General features: G+C 43.2%; 1 protein-coding gene across 2 annotated transcripts in view; it reads left to right on the top strand.

The window, feature by feature from the left end:
• Nucleotides 1–27,749, top strand: part of SRPK2 (SRSF protein kinase 2) — a 704,996-nt gene that overhangs the window by 583,319 nt on the left and 93,928 nt on the right. For both annotated transcript variants that reach the window (XM_078680403.1, XM_078680411.1), the window contains 3 exons: nucleotides 9,602–9,767; nucleotides 10,681–10,706; nucleotides 26,150–26,396. In XM_078680403.1, the coding sequence (XP_078536529.1) occupies nucleotides 9,602–9,767; nucleotides 10,681–10,706; nucleotides 26,150–26,396 (439 nt within the window). The remainder of the gene's footprint in view (nucleotides 1–9,601; nucleotides 9,768–10,680; nucleotides 10,707–26,149; nucleotides 26,397–27,749) is intronic.

The following is a 27,749-nucleotide window of genomic DNA, read 5'->3' on the forward strand; positions in this document are numbered from 1 at the left end:
TGTCTGGGCATACCCTGCCAACTTAGAGCGAACAAAGCGATATCAAAGGGGATGATGGACGGGGCGTTTGAGCAAATCAAACACTCACCTCCAGTCAACTGATCTGGGTTTAATCCATCATCATTCTTTAGCTCACTCCACCACCCCAGTTCAGGCATGGCCATAGGCAAATCAGTCTGACCCTGTGCCTCATGGGAACAGTCCAGTCCGAACTGCCGAGCAATGTCTTCCCTGGACTGGAAACAAGCATCCTTGGACCGGTTTCTGGCTACTCAGCCGTCATCAGCCAGGCTAGCTTGAATCCAGTGGCAAAGTGAGCAAGGGAGCCATGTCTGGGCATATCCTGCCAACTTAGGGCAAACAAAGCGATTCCAAAGGGCTCTGTCAACCACAAAGAAGGAAAGCCTCCAAATATATTTTCCAATAACCATGTCTCCATAGATTGCTCAACAGTGTGCCCCTACAGCTTCTCAGTGAGACCTGTGGCACAAATATTATACCTACGTGAGCGTCTCTCTGCGTTTGCGATCTCTCCTGCAGGTTCCCCACCATCCCAGCCAATTACTTCACCTGTGTGTGCAGCTCATGGGCCTAGGGTCTCATTGAGGGCATAATGGACTAATTAGCCATCACTTTTGGCAAACTATTTGTAATCTGTGCAGCGCAATCCCGCACCAATCGTTAACTTATCTGTTTTTACTTCCAATGAATCCTTTAGATCTGAGGTAGCTTTCAGGATTTATTTTAATTCTTTATTGTGCCCTCCAAGTACACTTTCCACTTTGTGGAGAGCCAGTTACAGACTGTGTAGCTATCTGCCGGGGCCTCAGTGATGAGGGTCTGTCTGGTTTTAGCTTCACCATGATGTAGCACAAACCTAAAGTTCCACACTAACAACTGGCCCCACTCAGGCGAAAACTCTAGGGGCATAGAACTTGCCCCAGAGAAATGGGTGGGCATGGTCTCTCTTTGAAGTGCCAAAAAAATGTTTTCCCAATTCAGATATCCAAAGCTCGTTGCAGACCAGGGCGGTTATGGCGAGTCTCCAGTAGACCTTTGATAGTCAAACAGACAGCACCCATCTTGGCATTTCATCATGGACATTTTAGCACACCATATCCAGTATGATTCTTCTGTTACCAATTGTAGGTGCCAGTAAAATTGTAAGTTTATTTCAGCCAACTATGTGGGTGTATTAGATTGAGCACTAGATATGAATGTAGTGCTGGGAAGCCAATCAGTTAACATATGTCCTGATATGTTGAGGCTCCATAGACTCCCTCCAGCCATTTATGAGCTATGGGCCCAGTGAGATACTCCAGCTGGCAGCAGTATCCATGCAAGCAGCCCGATGTCTCCAGCAAATCCAAATCATATAGTGTGTTGTCTCCCCAGCTGAGCTGAGCTCAATCTCAATCTCACAACTGCTCACAGCTGCTGGAGGGCCCAGGTTCAGGTACTCCTTTCCCAGCATCGTATTGGATCCAGTTAATCTCCTCTTCACATTGGAGACCTTGCAGCCACCATCTCGAAAAATAGGCCTTGCTCTGTTCGGGGCTCCAAACGCCCCCAAATCAGTGCACCGCTATTTGGGACTTTGAGCAGTGATAGGGCTCTGGATGTCTGTGGAACGGAAATCATCCAGTACTACTTCAGACTGTTCTGGATGTCATTATTATCCAGGAGAACTGACGGGGTCCCAGAATCTCTCTGAGGACTTGTCCGTTCACCTCACTGCAAAGGTGCAATCTGCCTTCTCTTGTAAAGTACTGTGTCTATGCACTAACCCTAGTGCTAGCATCTCACATAGTTCTTCCTTGGGGAACTATATAGATATTAAATTTGTGCAGTCTTCACAGATACCTGATCAAGAAGGAAATTTCTGAAGCTTTTAGTAGCTGGTTCAGCATTATCTTCAGGGTTAGAGAGTACCCACACATGCACGCATGCACACACACGAAAAAATTGTACTTGATCAGTGTGTCTGAGTTTGAGATTTTAAGTATGCCTTGGTTAATCTTACATTACCTTAATGTTTACGCACAAGGACAATTGACGTGAATTCTGATTATTCCCAAAATGAGTGTTCCATAACTAAACAACTTATTGATCAACACTTTACATTAATAGACCACCAAACAGCCACCTTTCCTAGAGTTCAATAACTTCACGCGTGTCTTTGAACCTTTTCACTCATCTGCTGCCTTTTGGCTAGGTTTAGGTTTGCCCTATACAAATATCATTTGCATGCATACATACATGCATAATTATATACGTTAGCAGGGATAATGTTTCCTCCAATAATCAGTTGCACAGTTATCTTAGCATCTTGTTAAAAGAAATTTCACAGTGTATTTGTTGAGAAAAAGCACGAATTTTGCCTCCACATTAATGTTAAGATTACAAGATGGAGTTGGAACCTGGGGCATCAAAACCATGTATTCATGTATATGCATTGACATAATCAGAAACACAGTATTTAAATGAAAACTTAGCTAATGGGTTTATTAGACCATCACAGTCCTCTGTCACTTTTCATTTATTTCTGTACCCAAAAAGGGGAGTTAGCAAACAACATGTGTTAACTGTAGAGTGCTCAATAGTATTACAGTCAAACATATGTATCTGTTACCATTAATATTTATTCAATCAGTAAACTTTATTCGGAGCTGTGATAGCATCCATAAAATGCATCCCATAAAACAATCAATCAAGCAAAGATATGCAGTTCATTAGACATGTGAACAAAATATAAAAACTTGCAATAAAACAGAGTCAAAGGCCACGTGGACATTACATAGTATAAAATGAGCATGCTCAAATAAGATTGATAAAATACATTTAGACATGGTAATCATGACAGTAATGCATCATTAAATGATTAGTTTGACCTAGACCTGAGAGCTCAAACAGCAGATTTTAGGAAGGACCCGACACACAAAATGGTTTCCTCATTATCTAGTTATAATAAAAATCTAAGAGTGGGTCTTCACTGTTTGAGATCATAGTAACACTTCTTTAAAAGTGGTATTAAAAAGCGTATGGTATAGCTACAATAAACTTTTCAGAAAAACATACAATGAAGTATAGATTGGCCTGACACATAGTCACAGGCATAATTTTGTTTCTAGGCCATGAGTGAAACAAATGGGCAATCAGAGGAGGTATTTCATGGTATCTGACCTGAAACGAAAAATCGGTGAACATTCCCAGCGGCTTCGAGCAGGTACAATATAATCAGTAGTGTGATTGAATTCGTACAAACCAAGATATCTAGTCACATTATACATCCCCACCAGTTCCCTAAGCCTCCGTGATTCCAAGATAGTACGAAAGACTTGTTTCACTATTTTCTTGTTAGGGGGTCAGTGAAGATGGATTGCATCTCAATTTTAAGACATTCAGGCCTCACATGTCCAATCCATGGGATTTCTAGCCTTCTGTCCAGAGACACTATCCACTATGATGTCTCTGGTCAAAGTAGCCACATCGTTTCGCCAGATAATATCTATCTAAGGGAGCATATTATTTGCTTATAGTCCAAGAGGATAATGAATGGAAAGCTATGTTTCGCACTAAACTTGTCCAGTTTGAATATCAAGTCATACCTTTTGGACTTGCTGGATTTAAATTATGTATTGCTAAAGTGCAGAGAAAATATTTGGATAAATTATATTTTGTATATTTAGATGATAACTTGATTTACTCCGAGTACATGGACACCCACGTGTAACATGCTAAGACAGGATTTTAAATGTAAATGTGGGATACTTGTAAAGCCCACTGTTACTCTACCCGAGTGTCCTGGCGCTGTAGACTGCTGGGGAACCCGTCCTGGTTTTCCCTGTGAGATGGCCCCTTTCTGGGTATCTCCAGGGTGAAACCAGGCATCCCCGGCGTCTGTGGGGGGCCGCTGTAGAGATGAGGCCAGCTTAATGCCCAGAATTACTGATTGTGTTCCCTGGTTAGAGTAGGCACTGAGGCGAGAATTATCGAGTCCGTTGACCCTGGTCCAAGACCCTTCCGCGTCAGGAATTGAACCCTGGTCCCGGGCCGTTCTCTGCTTACAGGTCTGCCGCCTCTAACCAGTGAGCCACACCTCTCCACGACCACCATTTTTTTGCAAATTTGACAGGTGTGTATTTCAAACCGCGTCTGTAGATGTTTCATTTGCCTTCTGGGAGTTGAGGATGTATGACGAGAAATATTCCGCTATCCTTGATGGGTTCACATCTATTTCTATAAAAGGGCATACACAGTTTCGCAGGCTGTACTAACTTATATAGGAGATTTATTTATCAGTTTTCTGGGATTTAGAAGCTGATGAAGGCTTTTGTTTTCTGGGAAAAAAAGTTTTATACCTCCCCCCTTTTGCAACATCCCAATGTTGCGCTTCCATTTAATGTAGAGACAAATGCTTAGTTTCATGTAATGGAGGAGTATTGTCTCAGAGAAGTAAGATTACTGGAGAGTTGAAACCATTAGACCCTTTTTCTTAGCAGCAGCAGAATGAATGTCACCATTACATAGAACTTTGAGCAATCAAGACATCTTTTGTGGAATGGAGTAATCATTTGTTAGGAGCCTAAGATATAATATGGAGGTTTATATTCACCACAGAAATTTACAGTTTTTGAAGTCTACTTGAGGACTGATTTACAGACAGTTTAGACAAACATTGTTATTTTCTGATTGATGTCGGCCTTGTGGGAGGGTGACTGTTAAGAATGGTAGTCCTAATCACCTGTGCTTTCCTGACAGGCACAGAGATTCCCTCCTCCAAGCTTCAGTGGCGTTAGTCTTCTATTGCAGATGTCGTCAGTGGTATACCCATAGTGTAGGTACTGCTTGGTGTGAGACTTCGCGTCTACATCACCTGTACTGTGCAAAACATTCAACGTAAATCAAGACAGACTACATTTCCTCGACCGCCACAGGTTTTCCTCAGACCTGCAGTGGAAGCGGTCATCCTAGACCCGTTGAGTTAAAGTTCCTTGTGGTTCAGAGTGTTTTTTTTTCCTAGACAGTCGTTCTACATCGTTGCTGCTGTCAGAATATTGGTGTCAGGAGATTGGAAGTCATTACGTTTTCATAGAAAATTGGCAAGTACATTGCTCTTAGAGAAATGTTCAGAATAAATATTAGAGAGAAAGGATTTAGGCTTTGATTTGCACTCTAATATTGGAGTCATTCATTTTAGGATTACACACTGTATTGGACCTTATCACAGGAGAAGCTAGTGAATCCTTGATTCACTTATAGTATTAAGGTATTACCAGTAGTATAATGCAGAATATTCCCAGCAGTGCAAGCACAGTACTTGTGAGTATTCATTTCGCTACAGTTCATGCACTAAATAAATTGAGAATCGTTCAAATCAGAGACTTGAATTAACTCGTTGAGGGTAGTTGTAGATACAAAAACGTGCATTACAGTTCAGGTTATTTCATACAGTTTTACTTCTTTAGTGCTGAGGATAACCCTTTGGATTCCTCCATATTATTCAGGACATCAAGAAGTCGTCCTCAGCACAAATTAAAATGGTCCTGTTTTTAAAATCAATGTTAATTATCTTTGGTTTAACTGTGACGCTGGTGTGCATGATGCACGAAAATCACAGCAAAATGAAAGCGGCAGCAGACTGCTCTATTGGTGTGGTCTGTTTTCACTTATGATTGGTGCTGGTGGCATAACTCTGCACCCCGTTCACCAATCTCAGTGGGAGTGGCAGCGCTGGAAAGGGGAGAATGCCCTCTTTTCGTCTTCTTTTTATTTTTTTTAATGGGTTTATTCAATTTTTCTCATTGTCGTACATACACATTGTGCAGTGATACAACTTTTCCAGCATGCCCATGGGGAGACCAGTATACCATTATAGCACAGTATGTCTTTATACCATTAGTGAATTCAAAAGCAGTTAGACATTCAGTTATGTTTACACTAGTATAAGCGCTGGATCTAGGAATCTATTTCCCGCTTTCTTAGGTTTTGGTTGGGGGAAGGAGAATGTCCTTTTCTAGTGCTCTCTCTCCCTAGTGGGTCCTTGCTTGGGAATCACACTGGTCACTCAATTCACCCCACTGGACCAGCAGAGCTTTATTTTAGTGAGGTGGAACCCGCTCCATCGTATGGGCCGTTGTTTCTCTCCCCAAGGGGAAAACCAACTTTTTGCCACCCTTAGGGAGCAGATTAGGGAGGATTGTCCTCAACCTGCCCCCTTGGGGTGGAAAGCCCACTAGACAACAGGGGTTTATTTGCTTTTGCGATGGCAGAGAGGTGCCATGGGCAAGGGCCAGCACCCCCTACCCCCAATCAAGGTTAAGATAGTCTTTCAGCCCCTCCCTTGGGGTGGGCAGATAGGAGAGTATGACACAAATTTACCCTGCCCCAAGGGACTAGAAAGCCCACTAGACACCAGGGATTACAATCAAATGGGGTGAGTTTGGTCACCTTGGCTTCGGGTCATGCTCCCAACCCCAAAGGCGGCAATACAGTCTTTCTTCCCTCCCTCCCTTCCCCGAGAGGTAGATTGGGGGTTGTTGCCCCTAATCAGCCTCAGTGGAGGGTAGAAAGCCCACTAGATGCCAGGGATTTGAGGCCAGGATTTTTGGAAGGGGTGGCGTGGCCACTCAAAAGGGGCAGCAGTGTCTTTCTGCCATCCCCTCCCTCAGACCAAGTGGGGGTTAGCCCCAATTTGGCCCCAGTGGAGGGATTTTGAAATTGTGGCAAAAAAAAGCCAGGTGGCACACTTGATATTGTGCCATGCCACCACCCAGAAGGGGCAAAATGTGAGGTTGAAAACCCACGAGACCCCAGCGATTTTATAGTGGGGCAAAAAAGGGGTGGGCTTTCCTACCTAGCTTTGGGCCCTACCTCCACAACATAAGGAGCCACAAAGGTGTTTTGGCCCCAGGGGAGGCAGATGGGGTTATGTCCCAATTTGGTCTCTGCCCCAGCGGGGTGCGAGCAAAAAAGGCCACTAGACACCAAGGATATATTTTTTTCTTTTAGTTAAAAATATGGGTTTTGGTTGGGTTGCCCTTGTGTTGGCCCTATTACTCAGCCCTAAAGCCCCAACAGTATTTCTGCCTGCATGGGGCGTCATACCCATAGCTAGCAAGAGAAAATGTGCATTCGTCTGGGTGTAGTTTTGACCTACAGACTGACAGAGTGGGGTAAATCCAAATCTTTACTTGCCATGCGGAAATGCTGTACTGTTCGGGTCCGCACTTGGCTGCCACACAAGAAAATTTAGCAAACCAAGATATTTATGAAAAGCGTTAATCGCACAACATTTTCCAACACACGCGAGTCAAACTTTAACCTGTGACAAAAACACACCTTTCCTAATATTTCTGTGAGAGAAAATTCCGGAATCTGCGGGGATCCACACATTTCTACCAGCCAACAGCTATATAGTAGCTTTAGACAAAAGCTGTTTGACCATATTTACAGGTAAACAGGCAAGTGGTTCCATTATAACATTTTGGATATTCAATTTTTAGGGTGCAATGGAGTATATTGCATTGGAAATATATCATGCAAGACATCTACCACTTTTTTTCGACTGAGTGCCCTATCTTCCATACTCTAAATAAGGCCCATATTAGTCTACTTATCTTTAAAGTTGTTTTTGATTGCCTAGGGTTAATGAAGGGCTGGCACCCGGGAACATGTTTTCACTGATACTGCCTAAGTCATTTGTTTCTGTAGAAAATTGTAGTTCTGTAGCTAGAGAAATTTCATTCTATCGCAGTCTGGTCAATCAATACATTGTCTGGCATCTTTGATGGTTTACAGATAGGAAACAGGGGTTACCCCTGTATCCTAATTTTTGACTTTTCAGTATTTCAGTACTGTTGACCAAAAGGGTCGTCCTTGTTATCCTGAAGAGCCACGTGGTCATCTTCTCTACAGTTCTACACATTCTTCTTGTTTCAACTCCCCTGTCTCCAAATACAGAGTTCTCTGAGGCTCCATTCATGCTTACCTACTATTCCATCTGGAGATGGAGCCTCTGAACTTCTTTTCTCCAATCTAGACATTGTCATCCTCAAGTTATCAATGTCTGATGTCCATCTCCTTGGACCTTCCTGGATACTATTGAGACCTGAATGGTACAATTTGTGCCACAAATTTAAATGAGAACAAGACAGAATGTGTTCGTGTCTATGAGACTAAACTCATGCCCCTGATTGAAGGCTAGCAGATATCACTGCAGTCTAATGTGTTCTCTACTCTTGAAATGCATAGTCCCTGACTTTCTACATTGACCCCTCTTTCGCCATCAGAGAGAGCATGAAAGCCAGCCTAGTAGCAGATGGCTGTCCTAAGAAGAGTCAGACGATACTTCCCAGCTCACACCTTCTGATGTGCTGTAAAGTCTCTCGTGTTCCCCCATGTTGATGAGGGTAGTTGCATGCTGACGCACCTGCAAGATTCCATCATCCTTCCAATTGAGAGCGCTTTCTGTGCTGCAGCATGCCTGATCTCTCGACCAAGCGAATACTGCCACGTCACCCTGGCTTTCATGGAGTAACATTTGCTGCTTATTCCATCACACATTTAAAATCTCTCTCTGCGAAAGATGCAAAGCCATTGAAACCAACCTGTGATTCTTTGCCCCAAGCTTCTGGATTGGACTCCTCCCTCCAAATTAGCTTTCTCTCATGCTCTTTGGGGAAAAAGCTAAAACCGCCCTTTCTTCATCCCCCTTCCCATTTCTCACCGTTCCCATGTTTGGAATGTTTACGTATTCTATTATTCCTTTGTAATGTATTGATTTATTTTTGTATTTGTGTAGCTCCTAATGGTAAGTCTGTATTTTTACTCCCCACAACATTGGTACATGGCACTTGGGCACCTGTATTCCGTAATTTTTGGCACATACTGCTATTTCGTAAAATCATCCTCCGTCTTTAGGGGTTGAGTCGAAATTACAGATAAGCAAAATTTAATTAAAATAGATATTTGTTGGGTTGATTTAATGGGGGAGAAGTGGAGGTGGGGGTGTGGGGTTCTGCTGTATTGACCCTGAAGATGAGGTATTTCCGAAGACTCTATAAGCTCCACGGAGCCCAGTCCTCCGACCCAGTTGTATTTTGTGAAGATTGGCTTTAATAGAGTGTGCAGCAAATGTCAAAGGAGGTTGAGAGGGTAATTGTACAGGAGCAATTTCAGCAAAACCGTTGGCTTTTCCAAACCCTTTGGCCTTTAATAGGAGCGATTGATAATTACATTCACAACGTTTTCTTATTATTATAATGTATTTAACCAAGCCAATGTAGACAACCTTATTGCATACTCTGGCAGGAATTCAGTTGTAGTCCCATCACTGAGTCAATTTTTTCTCGGTGGTCATGTAGCATGTCTAATCTGATCACTTTGCAACTCATGTTAATATTTTAAGCAGGGTTTTTGATACCGGCGGATTTCCCTCCAGAAATGATCATTTCATTCTAAGCTGGTTCTCAAGTTTATTGCATTTTTTAAATATAGGACGTGTTTGCTCCAAACAGTCTTTGGGGATTGGCGCTTTTGGCAATGTTTACAACATGACTTGACTGGAACTGAATGCTTTCTTTGATTGGGTTTTCCACAGGTCCTACAAGGATTAGATTATCTACATACCAAGTGCAAGATCATCCATACAGATATAAAGCCTGAAAATATCTTAATGTGTGTAGAAGATGCCTATGTGCGTCGAATGGCTGCAGAGGCCACTGAATGGCAAAGAGCTGGAGCGCCTCCTCCTTCGGGCTCTGCAGGTACAGGTTCAATATGCCACGAGGGACCGTTTAATTTCGTGAGGCTTTCACTTTATTTGTTATCACTTCTTTCTTTATAAATGAAATATGAGCCCGGTTCATGGTCTTCCGCCTTCACTCTTTAGTTTAGTGTTAACTGCTTTGTTTCCTGGAAGGAACAGGATTGGAAGGTGGGGTGGGGCTACATTTTGCAATACTCTGAATCTGGGTTTTAACTTCTGGTTGTTGTGAACTAGCAGGTTAGGACTTCAGCTGTAGAAAGCTCTCAATAACATAACGAGAAGGATGTGACAAATGTGTAAGGCAGAACCGTCTACTGGTTGCTCTTCTAACGGGCGCTGTGGTATCTATCTGTGTCTAATGAAGCGATATGAAATTTGTCTTAGACTGTTAGAAGAAAAGTTCTAAATCCAAAGTAATCCTGGTTTACCTAAAGGAAGATAAGTCCAAATGTAGTAGTATTAGGTACATTATTACACTCCTGAACAGACATTTGAATTACAGAGTAATAGTCAGGATGTTGCTTTTCCCACAGTTATGTTACCCTGCTGTTTGCCTATTTGTGTATATAGCATTCCCAAGACAGCTCAGAGTATACTTTGCTTTTTCGTTTGACTTACACAAACGTTTATTTTCATTGTATTTTCTGCTTGCTTGTATATATTATGTCCTATTCGATTTGCTATCTTGAGAGATAACCCTGACTTGATGTCCTCCGTGGAGCTATAGCTTCTGTGGTGGAACGACAACTGCTACTTTGATGTTTATTGCGTATATCCCTACTTTGTTGGCTGTTACCTGTGTAAGATTGCCCAATAGTTCATTTAACTTCTTGTCAGTTGTTATTGCTTCTTGTAGGCTTTTTAGAGATCTTCACTTGCATATTTGTAAATTTACTTTTTTTCTTTTTCAGTGAGTACCGCACCACAACAAAAACCTGTAAGTATAGTCACACATATGTGCCACTTTTATTTTCTGAAACTATTTCCTCAATCTATTTTGTAACTTAACAACCTAGATTTCTGGGCACACTCTCTGGTTTGTTGTGAACATTGACACTGCACCCAAGGTGGTTCTACTCTCCAGAAAAGTCAGTTCTCTTATTTGAATGAGTTTGATCGATTTTTTTTCTGTCACAGTTTGTTCATGGCTGCCAGATGAAATTTTAAAAAATATGGTCCAGATAATTTTTTTTTAACTTACTCGAAGAAGAGGTTTGCTTACATGAAGATTAACAGATTTCATTTATGAGAGACTCAGAGCTTAAAACTTGTGAAGAAATCTGCCACTGTTCTGAAGGTCTATCGCTCTGCCTTAATCAGACCTCCTCACCTGTCTGAAATAATTTTCTCACTTTTCATCTTTAGTCGGCATGAAGAGTCTTTTTTTTCAAAATGATGTTGGTATCTCTCCAGCTCAAGTCAACATATGCTTCCAAAGCTGGCAAGTTGAACCACACTTGTGTGGTTCAACTTGCCAGCTTTGGAAGCATATGTAGACTTGAGATGTGCACTACAATTTATGCTTGCTGAATTGCTGCTTACATTAGACCTTGATCATTCCTTTTTATTGTCATATTTTCATGAGCAAAAATTTCCCCCAGAGAAGCAAGATTGCTAATAAAGTAAACTTGACTCTTGTGACTGGAAGACTGAGTGGGTCTTGAACATTGATTTAGGATGAGGAATCTCCTGTTCATAACACTGGGAACTGTTGCAAGTATTGCAGCCGCAATAGGTAGAGGATCACACAACACATCCTGTAGAATGATTTGTCCAGACTGGGTGTCATATTTGTGCGGATGCTCTGCTGATAGTATAAGCTGCTTCATAATATCTTCCAGAGTTTATTTAATGCTAGGTACCTCTGGTCTGAGCATGCATTTACCTAAATTAATTTCGTGGTGATCACAAGATGCACAAAGAATTCTCGGGAAATGTTGAGTCCTTCTTTTTTAAGGTCATTTAAGTGAAATCAGCACGGGCGTAGCAAAACCACAATTGAAAGCTGTTTTCCTGTTATCCTAGATCTGATTTTGTTACGCAGATGATTTTGAGCATTGACTCTAAGAAGCCCCCAATTAAGTCCCGATCGGTGCACCTCATTAAGTCAAATGCTACAACTGTGGTTTATATTTACATCCGTTCTTCTTCCTCTACAAATCACTTCTGTACTGTGGGTGGAGGGGACAACTGGTAACTATCAAAATAACTTCCAAGTGGTTTGCACACATGCTTGTACATTTAAAAAGCCATTATCCTCGAAAACCATCATTGTCAAAAATACAAGATCACTAAAGTCTACTAGTTGCACAAAGATTACAACCAGAAGGAAGAATGTTATCACTGATTCTGGATCTTCCTCTTTAAGCACATTTGCCCTAATTACATCATTTTTCTCACATACTGTCTCAGCTAACACTTCTGCCCAGCCCTCTGTTGTTGGGCCAAAGGCTGTCCTTTGTAAATGACAGCTCAGCATTACATACCTGATGCTTCTATATCAAAGGCATGCGACGAACAGGAGCAGAATAAAGGGACTAAGGCTCTGGCTGTGCCAGCTAATAAAACTGTAGTGGTTCAGGCAGTGGTACCCTCTTCAAATCCCACTATCATTCAATCAACTGAACATGCATGGACCAGTTATACAGTCTCACTCATGCGATCATTCCACAAACTGCATGGGTTGAACCCTCAATTTCCCTAACATCTGTATCTCAAGAGACTCCATCCATCAAGTCAGAACTCCGACTCCTCACCCACGCTCTCCCCAGTTCTCGTTTCAAGAGTCATGCACATACCTGTAGATACGACCAACACTGATATGTGTATTACTAACACTAATGTGGATCCTGCCCATCAAATTGCTCAAAGCGCAGGTGGGTCTACTACAGACTATGGCTACCTTTGTCGCTTCTATAGACAGCAGAATTTCCAACTTGAATTCACTAATTTCTTCTATTATTGCAGAATCAAGATCCACACACTTGTCGTTTAACTACTGTCCAATTGTTACTAAGTTAGTGGGCTTGCCTTCTTTATTTAGCACTTCTGTAAACCATGCGAGAAGTATCAGTACTTCTCAATCTTCACTCATCAACACAAAGGCCTCAAAATGAGTTGCTGTGCAACCTGAGGACCAACCAGCTGTCTAATCAGAACGACATTCTTATTTAAGTTGTTACCCTTTACCAATTTGTCAATTGGTCGTTCTATTACTGGAACCAGTTCCTGTAGCCAGCAGTACGCACGCCACCACAACTCTCTCATCTAAAATTACTGAAATGTTTAAACCACTAACCAGAAAAAAAAAAGAAAACCTTCCGTAAGAATACTAGGAGTATGAGCTCTCTTACAAATCCTGGGTCAATTCTTAAAATATACACAATTTTCGCTATGTTCAAATCGGGTACTACCTCTGTTACATGCACTAAAGAGTTTAGTGATCTCTCTTTCTCCCCTGCAGGAAAACCAGAAGACCTCAATTCAAACTGAAAATGAAGACATCTCTGATTCTCTAACTTGGCTTTATCTGGATTACTGGAGTCCCATTCGCCCCCACCAGACAAAGTCATGTTCAATCAATTCTGGCTCCGGTAAACCAGGAGGCCGCTGTTATAGCCTTGCATTCATTTGACATTCACTCCAGCCAACCAATTGCCTGTGAGTTTCTGGTAAACAACTAAGTTCTTTTGAGACCGGTGATTCTACTTTACTGCAAGACCCGATAGAGGCAAACCATAGACAAATGGACACGCCTCCAAATTAAGATATTGTAGGCACTGAGAAATCTGACCCTGTACAATCAGGTGGCATCAAATTACACCTGCCTTGTCCTAAGATTTCACCCGCCTTTATAGGCTCGCCCTCCATGCGCTGCAGACTTCTCGCTCCCCAAAACCTGGTATAAGGAATCGAAATCATCGTGCTCTCCAAATAACCGTAAAGAGGAAATGGATGAATTATCTCACATACTTCTACTGACACCTTAATACTTGACAGGAAGTAACAGGACATCTTAAAGAGAGGGAACATTCTCAAATTGCTCAAATACTTCCCTGATTTAAATCGGTTTAATACTGAAGACATTGAGAATATTGAGATCGTAGGCGGGTTCGTCCTTCTGGACAAAGAGTCCATGAAGGTCCCTTGGAGAAATATGGAAGTTCTAGATCTTGTTCTGAAACACAGGAAAATATTCCTCTCATAGAGGATCATTTTTTCCAAGTCAATCCGAGCCGAACACCTGAAACCTTTCAACCACTGCATTACTGAGCTCAAGAAGGCCAAAAATACTTATAATTTGATCCTTAAAAGCCACCCAGGGGCTAAAGCCACCTGCCCTCCAATAAATGATCTAACCATTAAATGCTTGCAGAGATCAGAGAGACTTGTGCGCTTTCACCAATACACAAGCTAATCTCACTATAAGGGAGAGGATCGGAACTTGCTCACAACAACCCTTAATCAAGGCTGTACACACGCATGGTAGTAATGAAGTGCTTTATGATCAGAGGACCCATTTGGGCTGGTCCATGTCAACAGCCTACGTGACAAGATTCAAGCCCTTGTAAGCAAAAAGGATACTGAGTTCCCCGGGGATCAAAAGGAGGTATGGGAAAGTGGAGACAAAACTAAACTAAAGTCAGGGAACTGGGTGTTCCCTTGTTGGAACTAAGGGACCTCACACACCCAGGAATCTAGGTGTCATGCTTCATCATTGGTCCCCTGCTCCTCGTCAGACTGGCGCTGCAATGTCTGACGGGCGCCGTAGGCGCTCTTTGTTGGAGATCTTTTGTTCCAGCCAATAGTTTGCGTGCGTGTGAGGGGTCTGGTGGTGGTGTAGTCGTGAAGGGAAAGTGAGGTTTAAAAGGAGGTGAGTCAGTCCACAAGGGATTTTATTCGGGTGGCTGACTCCCTTATTAAAAGGGTGGGAGGGGAGAAAGAAACTGTTTAATTGACAGCGGACTGACTCAACCCTCTAAAAGGTCGACATGTTTCATGCCTGTCTGGCAATTCTTCAGGACCTCAATACAGATGTACTACACAGTGAAAAATAAGGTAAAGAGTTAAAAGGATACAACCTCACTGGGTCAATCAGGGAGCAAGCCAACAGGTCCTACTCTAAGGGGGAACCTGGAAGAAATATATACAGGAATACCACTTTAACATTAGGTGGATACAATTCCTACTAAACCTAGGATCCGAAAAAGTGCTCCATAACCCATACAACAATGGTCTATGAGGTCTATATCCCCAATTACACAGTGATAGGCATGGTTAAATTAGCATGTCCATTCATTGAAAATATGGCAGTGTAATGAAGGATTAAACCAATAACAATAAAAATAATAATAAACAGAAGAAGAGGTTATCACAACAATCAGTAATGCTTGACTGGATTAGAGCTTACCCTACAATATAACCCTGGAGGGCCCCGCAGTCTGTTCCCGTGGGGCTGTTCGAGGAGGTAAATACCTGTGACAGGAAGAACAAATACAGGAACCCAAAGGGTTTATTTATAGGTGGGGAATGGCGTGGTTAAGTGCAGTCAGGCCAGGTTGGTAACCGGACACTGGGCCTGACTGCAAGGACTGTGATTGAGTGAAGGGGGGGGACCAGGGAGAGCCATCTCAAACCCCCCTCTCTCTCGACTTGTCGGCCAGCCCTGCCAGTGGGTGGCCAAACACGAAATGCAACAGCAGGCCATGGAGCACGGCCCGCCCCGCCTCCACGTTCGGGGCCGGTTGGGTCCGGACCGGTGGTCCCCGCCCGCACCCCGTCACAGAGGCCCGAGAGGGCCATGCCCCTATCAGTCCTAGTGTCTGCCGTCCCTGCCGGGCACCCGACCGCCAGGTATATGTCCATTGGTCACAGAGCGGGGAGAGACCCGCGATAATGCTCTCACCGGTAAGGCCAATCACGCAAGCACCATGTCCACTGCATGACTCTCCACAAAAGTACACACACACGCTCTTACCTTGGCATCGAACAGCAAAGGTGGAAAGACCTACCCCCCACGCACGGCGCTCCAACCGGTAGCGCGAAACAGCTGGTCCTGTCCCGGTGGGATCGGCAGGGTTATATGCTGTTTAACCGCGACTTTGCCGCGTTGCGCTCTATTGGTGGGCGTGGCCAAACCACCCAGGCTGCGCATGCGCAGTGGCTTGAGCGCGCGTCAGCCATCCGTAGAGGGACATGTCTTCCCTATTGTGGCGGCCATCTTATAGGGGGTAGTGTGTGGACAGGAAGGTCTATCTCGGGCAATATAGCAGTCGGGGACTATACCAAAGCCATAGTAATGAGGCTGTGATTTTGCCGACAGGATTGGTTGGCAAAATGATGACTAGTCACGCCTTGCTAATGTACCAGGACATCACTTATAAAATAAATTACAGGAAGGTAGGAGAGTAGGAAGATACTCCTCTATACATTGTGATCTCATGGTCTGTATTTTAGTGTGTGATAGTGTAAAAAGTTATAGACCAGTGACCTTTGATGCTCTGCAATCAGTAAGGAGTTTAACCTGTAAGGACGAGGACATGCGTGTCTCGAAGAAGGATAGGTTGGAAAGGGGCAGGCAGTGGGGTATCAACCTACAGGCGTGGTGTGGGATGTAGTCAGGGAGAGTGGCTGATTGCCAGAGGCAGCATTACTCAATGGTGCTATATTGTGGCCTAGTTCACACTGGTGCTATATTGTGACCGTATATTATGATGTTACCCTGTCATGTTCTCATGTGTCTGAATGTTATGACGACAGACTGTGGTGAACCCCCCTAAGTCATCACTAAGGCTGACATCCATAATGGCTATCCGTGTCAAAATGGAGACTAGCCAGTCAACCAAGGAGGGGATAAATCATTTTCAAGACTGAGAATAACTGGTGGAAGGAGAACATCTCTAGTAATGGGAAGACTCATCTTGCTAGTGATGCCCAGGGTACGGAATCATTAAGACCCCGGGTGTCTAACTGTAGACGATGTATCCAACGCTGTTCGATTCTGAATAGAGCTTGGTGTGTGATAGAAGTATGGGACTCAAGGACCACCCATTTAATGCTATCAGCTTGGTGGCCATGCTGCACGTAGTGTTCATACAATCTGGTATGGGTTTTGGAGCACCGGATGTTGCTCTTATGTTCCATAATTCTCAGTTTTATTTGTCTCATCGTCATGCCTATGTACTGTCTGCCGCACGGGCAAGTCAGTAGATAGATGCATCGTGAACTGTTGCAATTCGTATGTTTGTTCAAGTGCCAGGTGAACGTCTCAGAAAGTTTGATCTCTTTGCATTGTGTTGTTTGTGGGCATACAACACAGCCGCCACAGGGATAATGACCAACCACCGGTGGAAGTTTCCACAAGGTAGTCTGGCTGGTGGTGGTAGTCTGTTTTTTGGGGCGTGTGTGGATGAGGGAATCTTTTAAATTTGCCGTGCGTTTGAATGCAAAGCGAGGGCGTGGTATTTCCAGATCCCCCGTGTTCAACAACCCCCAATGTTGGTTGATTGTTTTTTTCAAGGCATTTGAATTCTGTGTATAGCATGTTACGCACGTGATGACGTCTTCGTACTCTTTGGGGCGTGTCTCCAATAAGGCCTCTCTAGGATTGTGTAAGGCTCTTTTGCGTGGATTGTTAACCAGTCTAGATGGATAGCCTCTGTCTTGCAATTTGTGTTGAAGCATCCTAGATTCTTTCTTGTAATCAGAGACTGAGGTACAGTTCCTTCTGATCCTCAGAAACTGTCCGAAAGGGAGGTTTTCTCGTAAGGATCTTGGATGATTGCTCCCAAAGAGCAACAAGCTATTTCTATCTGTCTCTTTCCTGTACAAGGAGGTACTCAGTCCCTCCTGAGTTAGACTGATTGTGAGATCAAGGAAGGGTATCTTATTGTCTGAGATTGTGGCTGTGAATTTGAGGAATTGATTTTGATGGTTAATCCATAAACAGAAAGCTTCACAGCTCTCTCGGTCACCAGACCTTACCTTGCTCTCCTGGAATGTTGCTGGCCTATCAAAACTATTTAAAGATGCTGAACCCTGCTCTTTTTTGGCGAATAATGATATTATTTGCATTCAAGAATAGTGATAATGCGATTCGCCTTCTCTCTCAGGTTATCACAGATATCATATAAATTTACTATGAAAGGAAAAGGTGGGGGTAGAACAAAAGTGGGCTTATTCGTCTTTATCTCAAACTTACTAGATTGCTCCACATCTCTTTAGACAGGGTGCAAAAAGATTCAGGCTGTTGAGCTAAACTGGAAACAGGGTAGGAGGCCTATGCCAGGTCTACTTTTCTCAAATGCTTGTTTGCATCTAATAGTCTAAAATGATGGCTATAAAAAAATAGCTTACGTTCCTTAATACGCTTGTCATTGGGCAGTCAAATATGTTTACTGTGCTAAATTTGGCTTGCAATATTGCGGATGATCCATCTCACGCCCACACAGATTACATATGGGGGATTCCACCTGTGTTCCCCTCTCACCAACGTAGAGATCTGCAAGCTACTAAACAGTTACTCTTTTAATATTAGTTCTCTCAATGGTAGGCTTTCGTGACACATCCCTATAAAATGCACACATTTTTCAAGTCAGCGAGCCGCTGTGTTAGGCATCACCTTTGTCTCAGCTGGGCACTTTCATTATTTTATTTCCATTAACACCATTGCAAGAATTCATAGTGATCATGCCGCTAGGAGTTCTAGCAGGATCTTATAATTGTAAGCACCTCTCCTCGACTACCACTGTAGGCGATATAATTAACCATTGGTTTGCCGAAGAAAATAACAAGACTTTTAGACACACTCTGTTTACCCCCAGAAATCTAAGTCAGGTACTTGTTTCACTTTGGGTGCCAATCGTCTGCACTCTTGGTTCAATCACAAGCTTAGATCTCCAAAGAAGAACTTAAACAGGCTTTATTGACAAAATAGAACCCTCCCTTTTGACTTAAGCATATGACAGCAGTAAAAATAACTATTCCAGTTTTACAAGCAGAGAATATGGGAAGCAAAGAGAACCTACAAAGAAATTCAATAGCTAAAAATAAGCATGTCAGGTTCTTCAAAAAATAAGGCAGTTTATAAATACATTGGATACACAACATACACTCAAATTGAGTAACACCATTTCAGAGCCAACTTAGGTTACCCATTTTGAGACCTTCTACATTGACCAGTTTAAGGGCTGCCCTTTCACACCCACGTACGTGGCCTCTATTGTGGAGAACAGTGTAGTGCAGACCAAAAAGCAACTCCAACTCCAACTGCTTGCCCAATTAATTTCCAAATATTTTATTTAAACACAACTCTGACTACTGGGCTCCGGCTCTTGCAAGCCTATTCACTTATGTATTTGAAACCCAGATTGTTTCTACATTGTGGCAGGGATCTATCCTTCATCTAATCTTCAAAAGAGGTGATCCTTCCAAACTTTTGAATTACAGGTTGATTGCACTACTTTTCATAGAAGCCAAATATTGCGCTCAAACCTTTTAAAAGAATTAAAATCTTGGGCAGAATTCAACTACTTATTACCTACCGTCCAAATGAACAGGCTTCTGGCAAGCTTGTAATACTGCCAATAATATCCTTAGTCTCTCATTGTTAATTCATGCATCACTTAAGGTAAAAAGGTGCAGTCAGTTTGCCTGTTTTGTAGATTAACAGTGGCTTTCAATGGAGTGGACCGCTCAATTCTCTGGTCCAAACTTCAAACATGGGGAATTTTGCCCCATTCAGTCTTTATAGTGGAACACATGGGTTCAAGGTAAACCCACACACAATGGGTATATTTCCAGCAAAATAAAAACTAGTAGAGGCCTTAAAAAGGGCTGTGGGCAAGCAACCCTGCTTTTTCATGTATACACAGCAGGTTTGCCTGCTTTTGTTAAGGCCCAATGGTACCACCCTCCTAAGCTTGCCTCTTTGTCTCTGCAGTATGCAAAAAACACAGTGACCTTCGATCACAGGGCTACACGAATCCAGAAAGCCCTCAATGCCTTTAATATTTATAACTCCACCAATAAATTACGAATTACTTTTAAGAAATATGCTGTGCTAGTTTTCAGTAACAAGCACAGTCAGTTGAGCATGTGGATTAGGTAAACCATAATAGCGAGACTTGGGTGTATCTGATGGTTTCCTTGAAGATAATGGCGATGCCTCCACTTTGGTGGTGTGGTCTCGGCGTATCATCTTGTAGCTGTCGGGAGTGGCGATGTCGGAGTTCGAGGAGGAGTTGAGCTACATTTCTGTGAAGAAGGCAACATCAGTGGCAAGGGTGGTAATAAAGTCCCAGATTTCTGTGGTGTGTTTGCAGAGGGAGTGGGCGTAGAGCATGATGCATTGGAGTGGTTCCGGGTTGTTTGTGATCTTCTGGGCAGGGGTGGGGTGAGATCCTTCGCAGGTTCTGTTGCCGGAAAAGTGGCAGTGTTGACAGGTCCTATGGTTGATCGTGGTCAGGTGAAGCCTCTGTAGTTTTGGTGTCTGGGGTCCAGGTCAAGGAGTTCCTTGGCGCTGTAACGGCAGATAGTGGGAGGACCAGGGGTCCTGGGGCAGGGCGTGGTCCAGGTTCGAATGTGTGCAGACAGGCTTGCCTTTGGTGCAACCGTGCAGTGTCCTCCATTTGTAGAGGTTGGAGGGGCTAGCAGGGAGGCGGGAGGGCAGGGATTGGGAGACTGTGGGAAGCAGGGAAAACGGCTGGAGCAAAACCAACACAACAACATATGAAGAAAATAAAAGAGAAGCTATATGAAGTGGTAGCCCGGGGACGTCCGCATCAGTGGTCCCTGGGACCAAACTGACGTCCTTGAGGCTGGCAGCGAGAAGCATACTCACAAGGCTGAGCGTCAGGAGAGAAGAAGCGTGGCGCACTGACCAGGAGGTTGGAGGCTGCTCCTTTATTAGCATGCAAAAAAGCAACTGAAAACCGTATCAGTTCAATGGATTTGGAAATGTTTAGTTAAAAAAAATTCTCGGCGCTGCGTTTTCACAAAACATAGCACCAAGCTACCTTTTCTCCCCAATGTCTAAGACATTCAGACATCTTTATATTTGCCTATGTTTTTTTATTAGTTCTACTCTTTGAATTTCGATATGCCCTGCCAGCGTATAAACGTTATACAACAAGCTGTTGCTTGTGTGGTTATAAGCCTAAATCACTAACTCATGCCATATGCTTACGGCCACTCTTTTGAAAAGTGGCTGTTATGCGAAAGAGTCTGAGTTATGCATTGAGTTGCAAAAATGAGTTAATGTCATATTGTTTGAGTAAGTACATGAATGTGGCCATTCACCTGGAGGGTACGAGAAAAGACTTACTAACTTAACAGTCTTTCCGCTGTTAACTGTTCTTTTACAGGCTGAGATAGTTTTTAATGTAATGTCAGCACATTTTTAGGTCTCGCTAGAGCCAGCGAATGTGCTGGTCTGGCGAGACATTTAGTAAGCGGGTTTTAAAAGTGCTGCCAAAGGCAGCCACCTCCTTGCTCTTACGCGCACAAGCGCGTGCGCCTCCCTCCGTCTCGCCAATGTTCTGTTGCTTGTTTAACTTGCAGCTCGAGGCAGGTGCGCTTGTTCAAGCACTGCACTCCTGCTTGTGGTGGCATCCACCATGTGGGAGCGTGCAGCGGTGACCAACAAGCACGTGTGTAGTGCTTGAAAAGGGAAGACTGTGCATGCACCACTCCTGGGCTCACTTCTCCCTCCCATTGTCATTTGACCCTTCCTTTCTCTCCGCTCCTTTCCTTCCACCACCACTTTGGGGGGGGGGGGGGGGGGGGGGGGTTCTCAACCTTTACATTATAACAGCGTGCCCTTGCGATTCTTTTACACCTCCGAATGGCTGGGTCCTGCCCCTTCAACAGTCCTCTTGTTCCGCTTTGCCTTTAACTCTGCTCAGTGCCCCCTTTCATTTCCTCCATGGCCATAGCCGGTAAACACCAACGTGTGTGTTCTGATCAGGGTCTGCTGCAGCAGGGGTGCTCTGCTCACTGAAAACCGCACTCACAGGCCCCGCTCTAGTGCAAGGGCCTCTAATGCTCTTTCCCCCCTTGTCTACACCTCTACGGGAGACTGATAAAGGAGACCAAATGCAGAAAGATTGGGGTTCAGAGACCCCTCACCCCAGTAAATCAAAGGCCAGCAATCAATTCTTAGGAGACATCGTAAGCTACTGCAGTCATAAGGTTTCTTCGAAAATGTAATTTCCCCCGAAAGTCCTCTGGCTGAGATCGGTGAAGTTTAAAGTCCCTCTAGAAAGAAAATAGCCCCTGCATTGCGAGCATCCTCGCTGCTTCACCTCCTGGGTTGTAGGTGTTGTGCTCAAATATAGGGTTATTTATCTTTAATGACAGCACAGTGATAATTCACAAAGGTTGTTGCAAAGCGAGTAAAATTAAAGTCGTACTGGTTCTGACAGCCGTTGTACAATGCACTTTTATTTTGGCGAGGGGTTACTGAATAAAATACCACCTTCCGTCTAATACCTAAAGGGTGGGTGTTAGCAATAACGCTGCTTAACAGCTGCTACTGTTTTGTTGCGGTGCAGAAAACATATTTGCTCCACTTAATGGATTGGATGTTATCAGTTTGAAAAGTGAATGGCTAAGTTGTCGCCGCCAGTGTTCGCACTTTGGGACCTGCCCAACTGAAATGTGCCGTGGAGCAGGTGTCTCATTCTTAGCTGTCTTGATGACTAGATGCTCAGAAAACACCACTCACAATGGGAAGGGTTGGAAGTAAGAAAAACAACTCTAAAAACAAAAAATGATCATAAGCTGGTAGAGAAAAGAACATCGCACTGAACAATGAAAACACCACAAAAACATACAAAGGACACAGTCTAGGGTTCTTTGAGTGTAAGTGCTACACAGGGTGCACAATCGTATGGCATTCCCTTTCTGCCCGGGATGAGCCAATGCTGTAAATCCAAGAAGGAAACTACTGCCATTCATGAGTCACTTACTACTAACTCCTTCACTGAAAGAACAGACCCTGTCAAATATTTCCACATTAGCGTGCACGCACTACTGCCATGTGTGTACATCAGATTGGACTACGCTGTCTTTTGAGGCTGTGCACGATATGTTCTCCAGGGTAGTGGGCTACTGTGCTGCAGACCTGTATGGACTCGGCTGCAAACCAATGAGGGCTTAGAAGGCTACCTCTGTAGGGAACTGACAGCCTCGAGTAGCCTGAGAACCTTCATCTACTGACCGTAAAACTACCACTCGAGCATCTTTTCCCCTCACTGAACCACACTAGTACCAACAGGGCAAGCAGCGTCTGTGGTTGTTGACTGTTTTAGACAGGTTTTTTTTCTGCAGACTGCATACATTTTAAGTTGACCCATGTCTGATGCTCTGCTTCTTCCAGTTCGGTTATTTGTAGCCAACAAGAGCAGGCCTCCTCTGTTCACTTTTCTTCTTTTCGACCCCACTTGCCCCAGCATGCTTCCTGTTGCTGGAGTGTGTTGGCATGCGAGTGGGGATAATGTGCTGCTTGGCTACTTACACTTATATGTTCCCAAAGGTGAGACCTGTTGGCTATGCCAATGTTTATTTACCTTAGAGAACATTTTTAAATCGAACTTAATTTAAATTAGAAATAATACATTCTCTGAAATGAAATTTTAACAATATGAATTCAATAGACACTTTGTTTTATTTCTGTATTGGTGTTTTAAAGATGCCTTACTGTACTGATATACATTATCAGAGGCCTTTCAGCTGTGTGAAGGCTTCGTTTATTTTAGGTATTGTTGGAACATTTGCACTTTATTCAGTTTTTTTCTTTTACCCATTGTAGTGTTGAATTTTTTTTTATTGTTGTAATTAACTGAAATAAAGGCTTCTAATACTGGTCCTTCTAATGGCTTCTCCTGGTGTAGCTGTTTCAGACCATGCCAATGCTTCCCAGGACCCTGCGAGAGAATAGCCAAAGGGCATACGTTTTTGGTCTATAACGGAGGTGTTATCCCCAATCCCTGATCACAACTTAATAACAAGATTCCACAGTTCAACAGTGTTGCGTTATGAGCCTGTTATGTCCAAATCACTTACTATCAAACATGATTCCTCCAAAATGCCTATAAACGGGTAACCCATGAATGCAGTTAGTAATAGTCAATGCTGCTTTGGCTATAGGCCTACCCAATTATCATCTTCCGTAAAGAGGAACAAGGCTTGGATAGCATTATGCAACTTAGTAGGCTGGAGCCATAGCCAATAACCAACGCATAAGACATACGGGCGAGAAATACACTGAAAAAAGGAAACTTCCCCATAGGGGAAGAAAAACACCAGCCTAGGAATAATTCTGAACGCTTAGCGTCTCTAGTAAGTTGAAAATGCTGGGCCCGGAGAGCAGAGTCAAAGGCGTCTCAAACAGTAAACTAAAGAAAATAATAAGGAAAAATATATATTCAATGTATTAAGTGTATACAAAATTACGACAAACAAATCCTTTTTTGTATATAAGTTTTACATACGTATACATAAATTGTCAAGCAATACAAATGATATCAAAGGAATAATCTTTAATATTTTTAGAGTCCGAATAGGAACACAAGAAGATTAAATTCCGCCATCATAATAGGCCACGGCAATAACAAGAAATCAAACCAATTGCATCCGAACCATCAAAACAATCACTCATATCCAATTACCATTCATACTACTATCTTGTCAACACATACACACAATAAAAAAGATTGCATAAATGTAAGGACAGATGGGAGAGATGTTAGGGTAGAGTAGCACACTATGCTGTGTAAGATCACTGGGATAACTAGGCTGTTGTGGTACACAACATAACATTGTCACCAGTACCTAATGCACCTCCACAGAGATCATTACAATTGTAGCCATTTTACAGACCAGACTGCATATCTGGGTACCGGCACACCGCTCGGAGGCAGCTCTCTCTCCATGTGCAAGGAATCGTTCTCTTTCTACACCATAGGTAAAATTGCAAAAACATGAGGCGGTTTGCAGCACTGTTTATGCCTCCATTGCAAATCATTTTACCTCCATTGTGTTAGTGAAGTAGCAGATGATGTCAGTGAATAGTCATTGTCACCGCTGACAGGCAATCGAGCTGGCACAGTAATATTGATAGAAAAAACTATAGAGACGTCATGGTCATGGTCTCACCTACCAACAGGAAGACATTGGTAGGTGTCTCCTGCATCATTGGTCTTTGGTCTTCTTCCCAGGAGTACTTCCCAAGTCTTTGCCAGAATACACTGGTGTTGCCAGCCTTCAGAATCCAGTCTTGGTCGTAAGTCTTCAACTGGACTGCTCCAAAGATGGGAGCAGTGGTGGAGTTTCAACCAATCCCACCCTTAGCGAAAGGAAATTGAGGTCAGTTAATGAAAAACTGCCTTAATCTCTACCTCCGTTCTCAATTTGTAATTGCTCTCATTGGTGAATTCAACAGGAAGCATAAGAACTGTCCATGTAGACATTGCAGTTTGATTACAAATGGCGGAGAACGGAGACGGTCACCACCCTTCACCTAGGTCTTTTTCATTCCATCACCAAGAAAGCCATTTGTAGTTTTCTTGCAATCACTAGCTGTGTTGTTTTCCTGTGGCGCACTATAACATTTTGGCGGATGCAGCAAAGAGTTTATTTTGTGATTAGAGCCTCTGCTGAAATAGCACAGAAGGCAGTGCGTCCTACCAAGCTGTCTTTGTATTCCCTGGAATCAGAACAGATGACTGGATATTACCCCCTTTAGACATCCTTCTGGTTAGCCTCTCCATCAAAGGCTAAACATTTCCTTAACATGCTCCTTTAACACCATCGGTGCGGCGCATTTTCCCGCTGTGCGCTGAAGTTTTTAAAAACCCGCGGTTCATGACGAGCTCAGTTCGTCATGAGCGTACGAGAGGTGTACCTCATGACGAGCTGAGCTCGTCATGAGCGTCGAAGGGGTTAAGGGCAGCCAGGAGCACGTATAAGGAAGAACAGCTCTTACATAGGGTTTAGAAACTAAGGAGCTTCCCCTTGTGGCCGTCACCAGTAAGCCATCTATGACGTCATTGAATAAAATGTGAGGGTGTTTCACAGTCCAGTCCGTGTTGGGACTTGAGCTTTCCAGTACTGGGGACAGTAACGGAATAGACGCTCAGTTTCTGTTGATTGTTTGAAACTATATTGGCACAGTACTTCATTGCTGTTTTAATCGCTCCGCTGTTTTAGGATGATCTGGAAGTAGTATAAAATACTGTGCTCTTCTGAATTACAGTAATTCTGTACCCATAAAGAATTTAATAGATACTATCTTTTATAGTTTTACTTGCTAATCAGTAATGCACTTTAATTTTATGAATTGCTTCACGTGAGTTGATGCTCATTATTTTGTTTTAATAGATTGGTAAAATTTCAAAAAATAAAAAAAAAAAACTGAAAAAAAAGCAGAAGAGGCAAGCTGAGCTACTTGAGAAGCGCCTGCAAGAGATCGAAGAATTAGAGCGTGAAGCTGAAAAGAAAAAGATTGAAGAAAATATAACGTCTTCTATACCATCAAATGAGCAAGAAGATGAATTACATTCTGAGGTCAAACTTAAAACAGCAGGTTTACTCGAAGATGCGGACGACGAGCCCGAAAATGAGTCTGGTCAGTTATATCTTGCTGTCAGTGGAGATCTTGTGAGCAATTTGCTTTATTCATGTTATGTTTTGTAGCTCCACTGTGTACTAAAAAAAAAGTTATTTTTATCACTACATTACCTTATCGAAATTGAATTTTCCAACTGATTATTTAAGCATTCTGGGCTAGATGTACGACGCATTTTAGCATGTGCAAACAGGTCTTAAACCCGTTTGCGCACGCTAAAATGCATGGGCCCATGTACAAACAGTATTTTGCGACTTGCAAAATACTGTTTTGTGACTCGCTATTAGGAAGGGGCATTCCCTTCCTAATAGCAACGGCACAGCTATGTACAAATGTTTTGCAATTGCGGCCGCAAAACACTCGCAAATTACCACCTACTTCAAGTAGGTGGTAATGCATTCACAGATGGGAAGGGATCCCCAGGGGACCCCTTTGCAAATGCATGCAATATTATTTTTTAAGGGCAGGCAGTGATCCAGGGACCACTGCCTGACCTTAAAAAATAAAACAAAAATGCCAACATTTTTTTTTTTAACTGCATCCCGTGTTCCTTAAAGGAAAACGGGATGCATTAAAAAAAAAGCTGCTTTATTTAAAAGCAGCCCCAGGCATGGTGGTCTACTGAGCCCAGCAGGCCACCATCCCTGGGAGGGTCTGTCATTCCCAATGGGCTCGCAAATTGGAAGAGGCTCATTAATATTCATGAGCCTCTCAATTTGCGACCCCATTGGGAAGCGCAAACCGTGTTAAACACACTGTTGTACATTCCAAATTGTGACTCGCAATTGAGCGCAAATTGCGAGTCACTATTTCGAATGGTCTTGCATCTGGCACCCTGTCTATTGCGTTATTTAGAGTTTGACAGCTGCATGCAACTGCCAAATAGTGCCATATGTCCTATCCTTCCTGTGTAAAGTGCATAAAGGCCATAAGGTGGAGTTTATGTATAAACAAATGCTCTATTTTTTTTGTCAATGTTTTTTTATTTTTTCTCGTACAACATAGGAAGATAGTTGCAGGCACCATACAACACGGTGTTACAATACTTATATTGGAGCAACGGAAAAAGGTGAAGCTTTCCGCTTGTAGAAAGTTGGGCAAAGTAACAAGGGTGTAGAGGGAGAAAAATAGGCGGAATAAGGAAGCAGGCTAGTAAAGCTATAGGCCTGGGATCCATTGGATAAGCGGCTATCGTCCCATGATGGGCGTGGTTGGCCCCAGAAAGGGGGGCTGAGGGGCATTTGCATGGTACAGGGAGTGCAAACAATCCGCTATGTGGTGGTCCTGGCTGCGCCAGCTATATGCACCAAACATGGCTAGTGAGGGATCAGGTACCAGCTGGCTTTGCCCGAA

The sequence above is a fragment of the Lissotriton helveticus genome, chromosome 1_1, assembly GCF_964261635.1.
Source record: "Lissotriton helveticus chromosome 1_1, aLisHel1.1, whole genome shotgun sequence".
Lineage (NCBI taxonomy): Eukaryota > Metazoa > Chordata > Amphibia > Caudata > Salamandridae > Lissotriton > Lissotriton helveticus.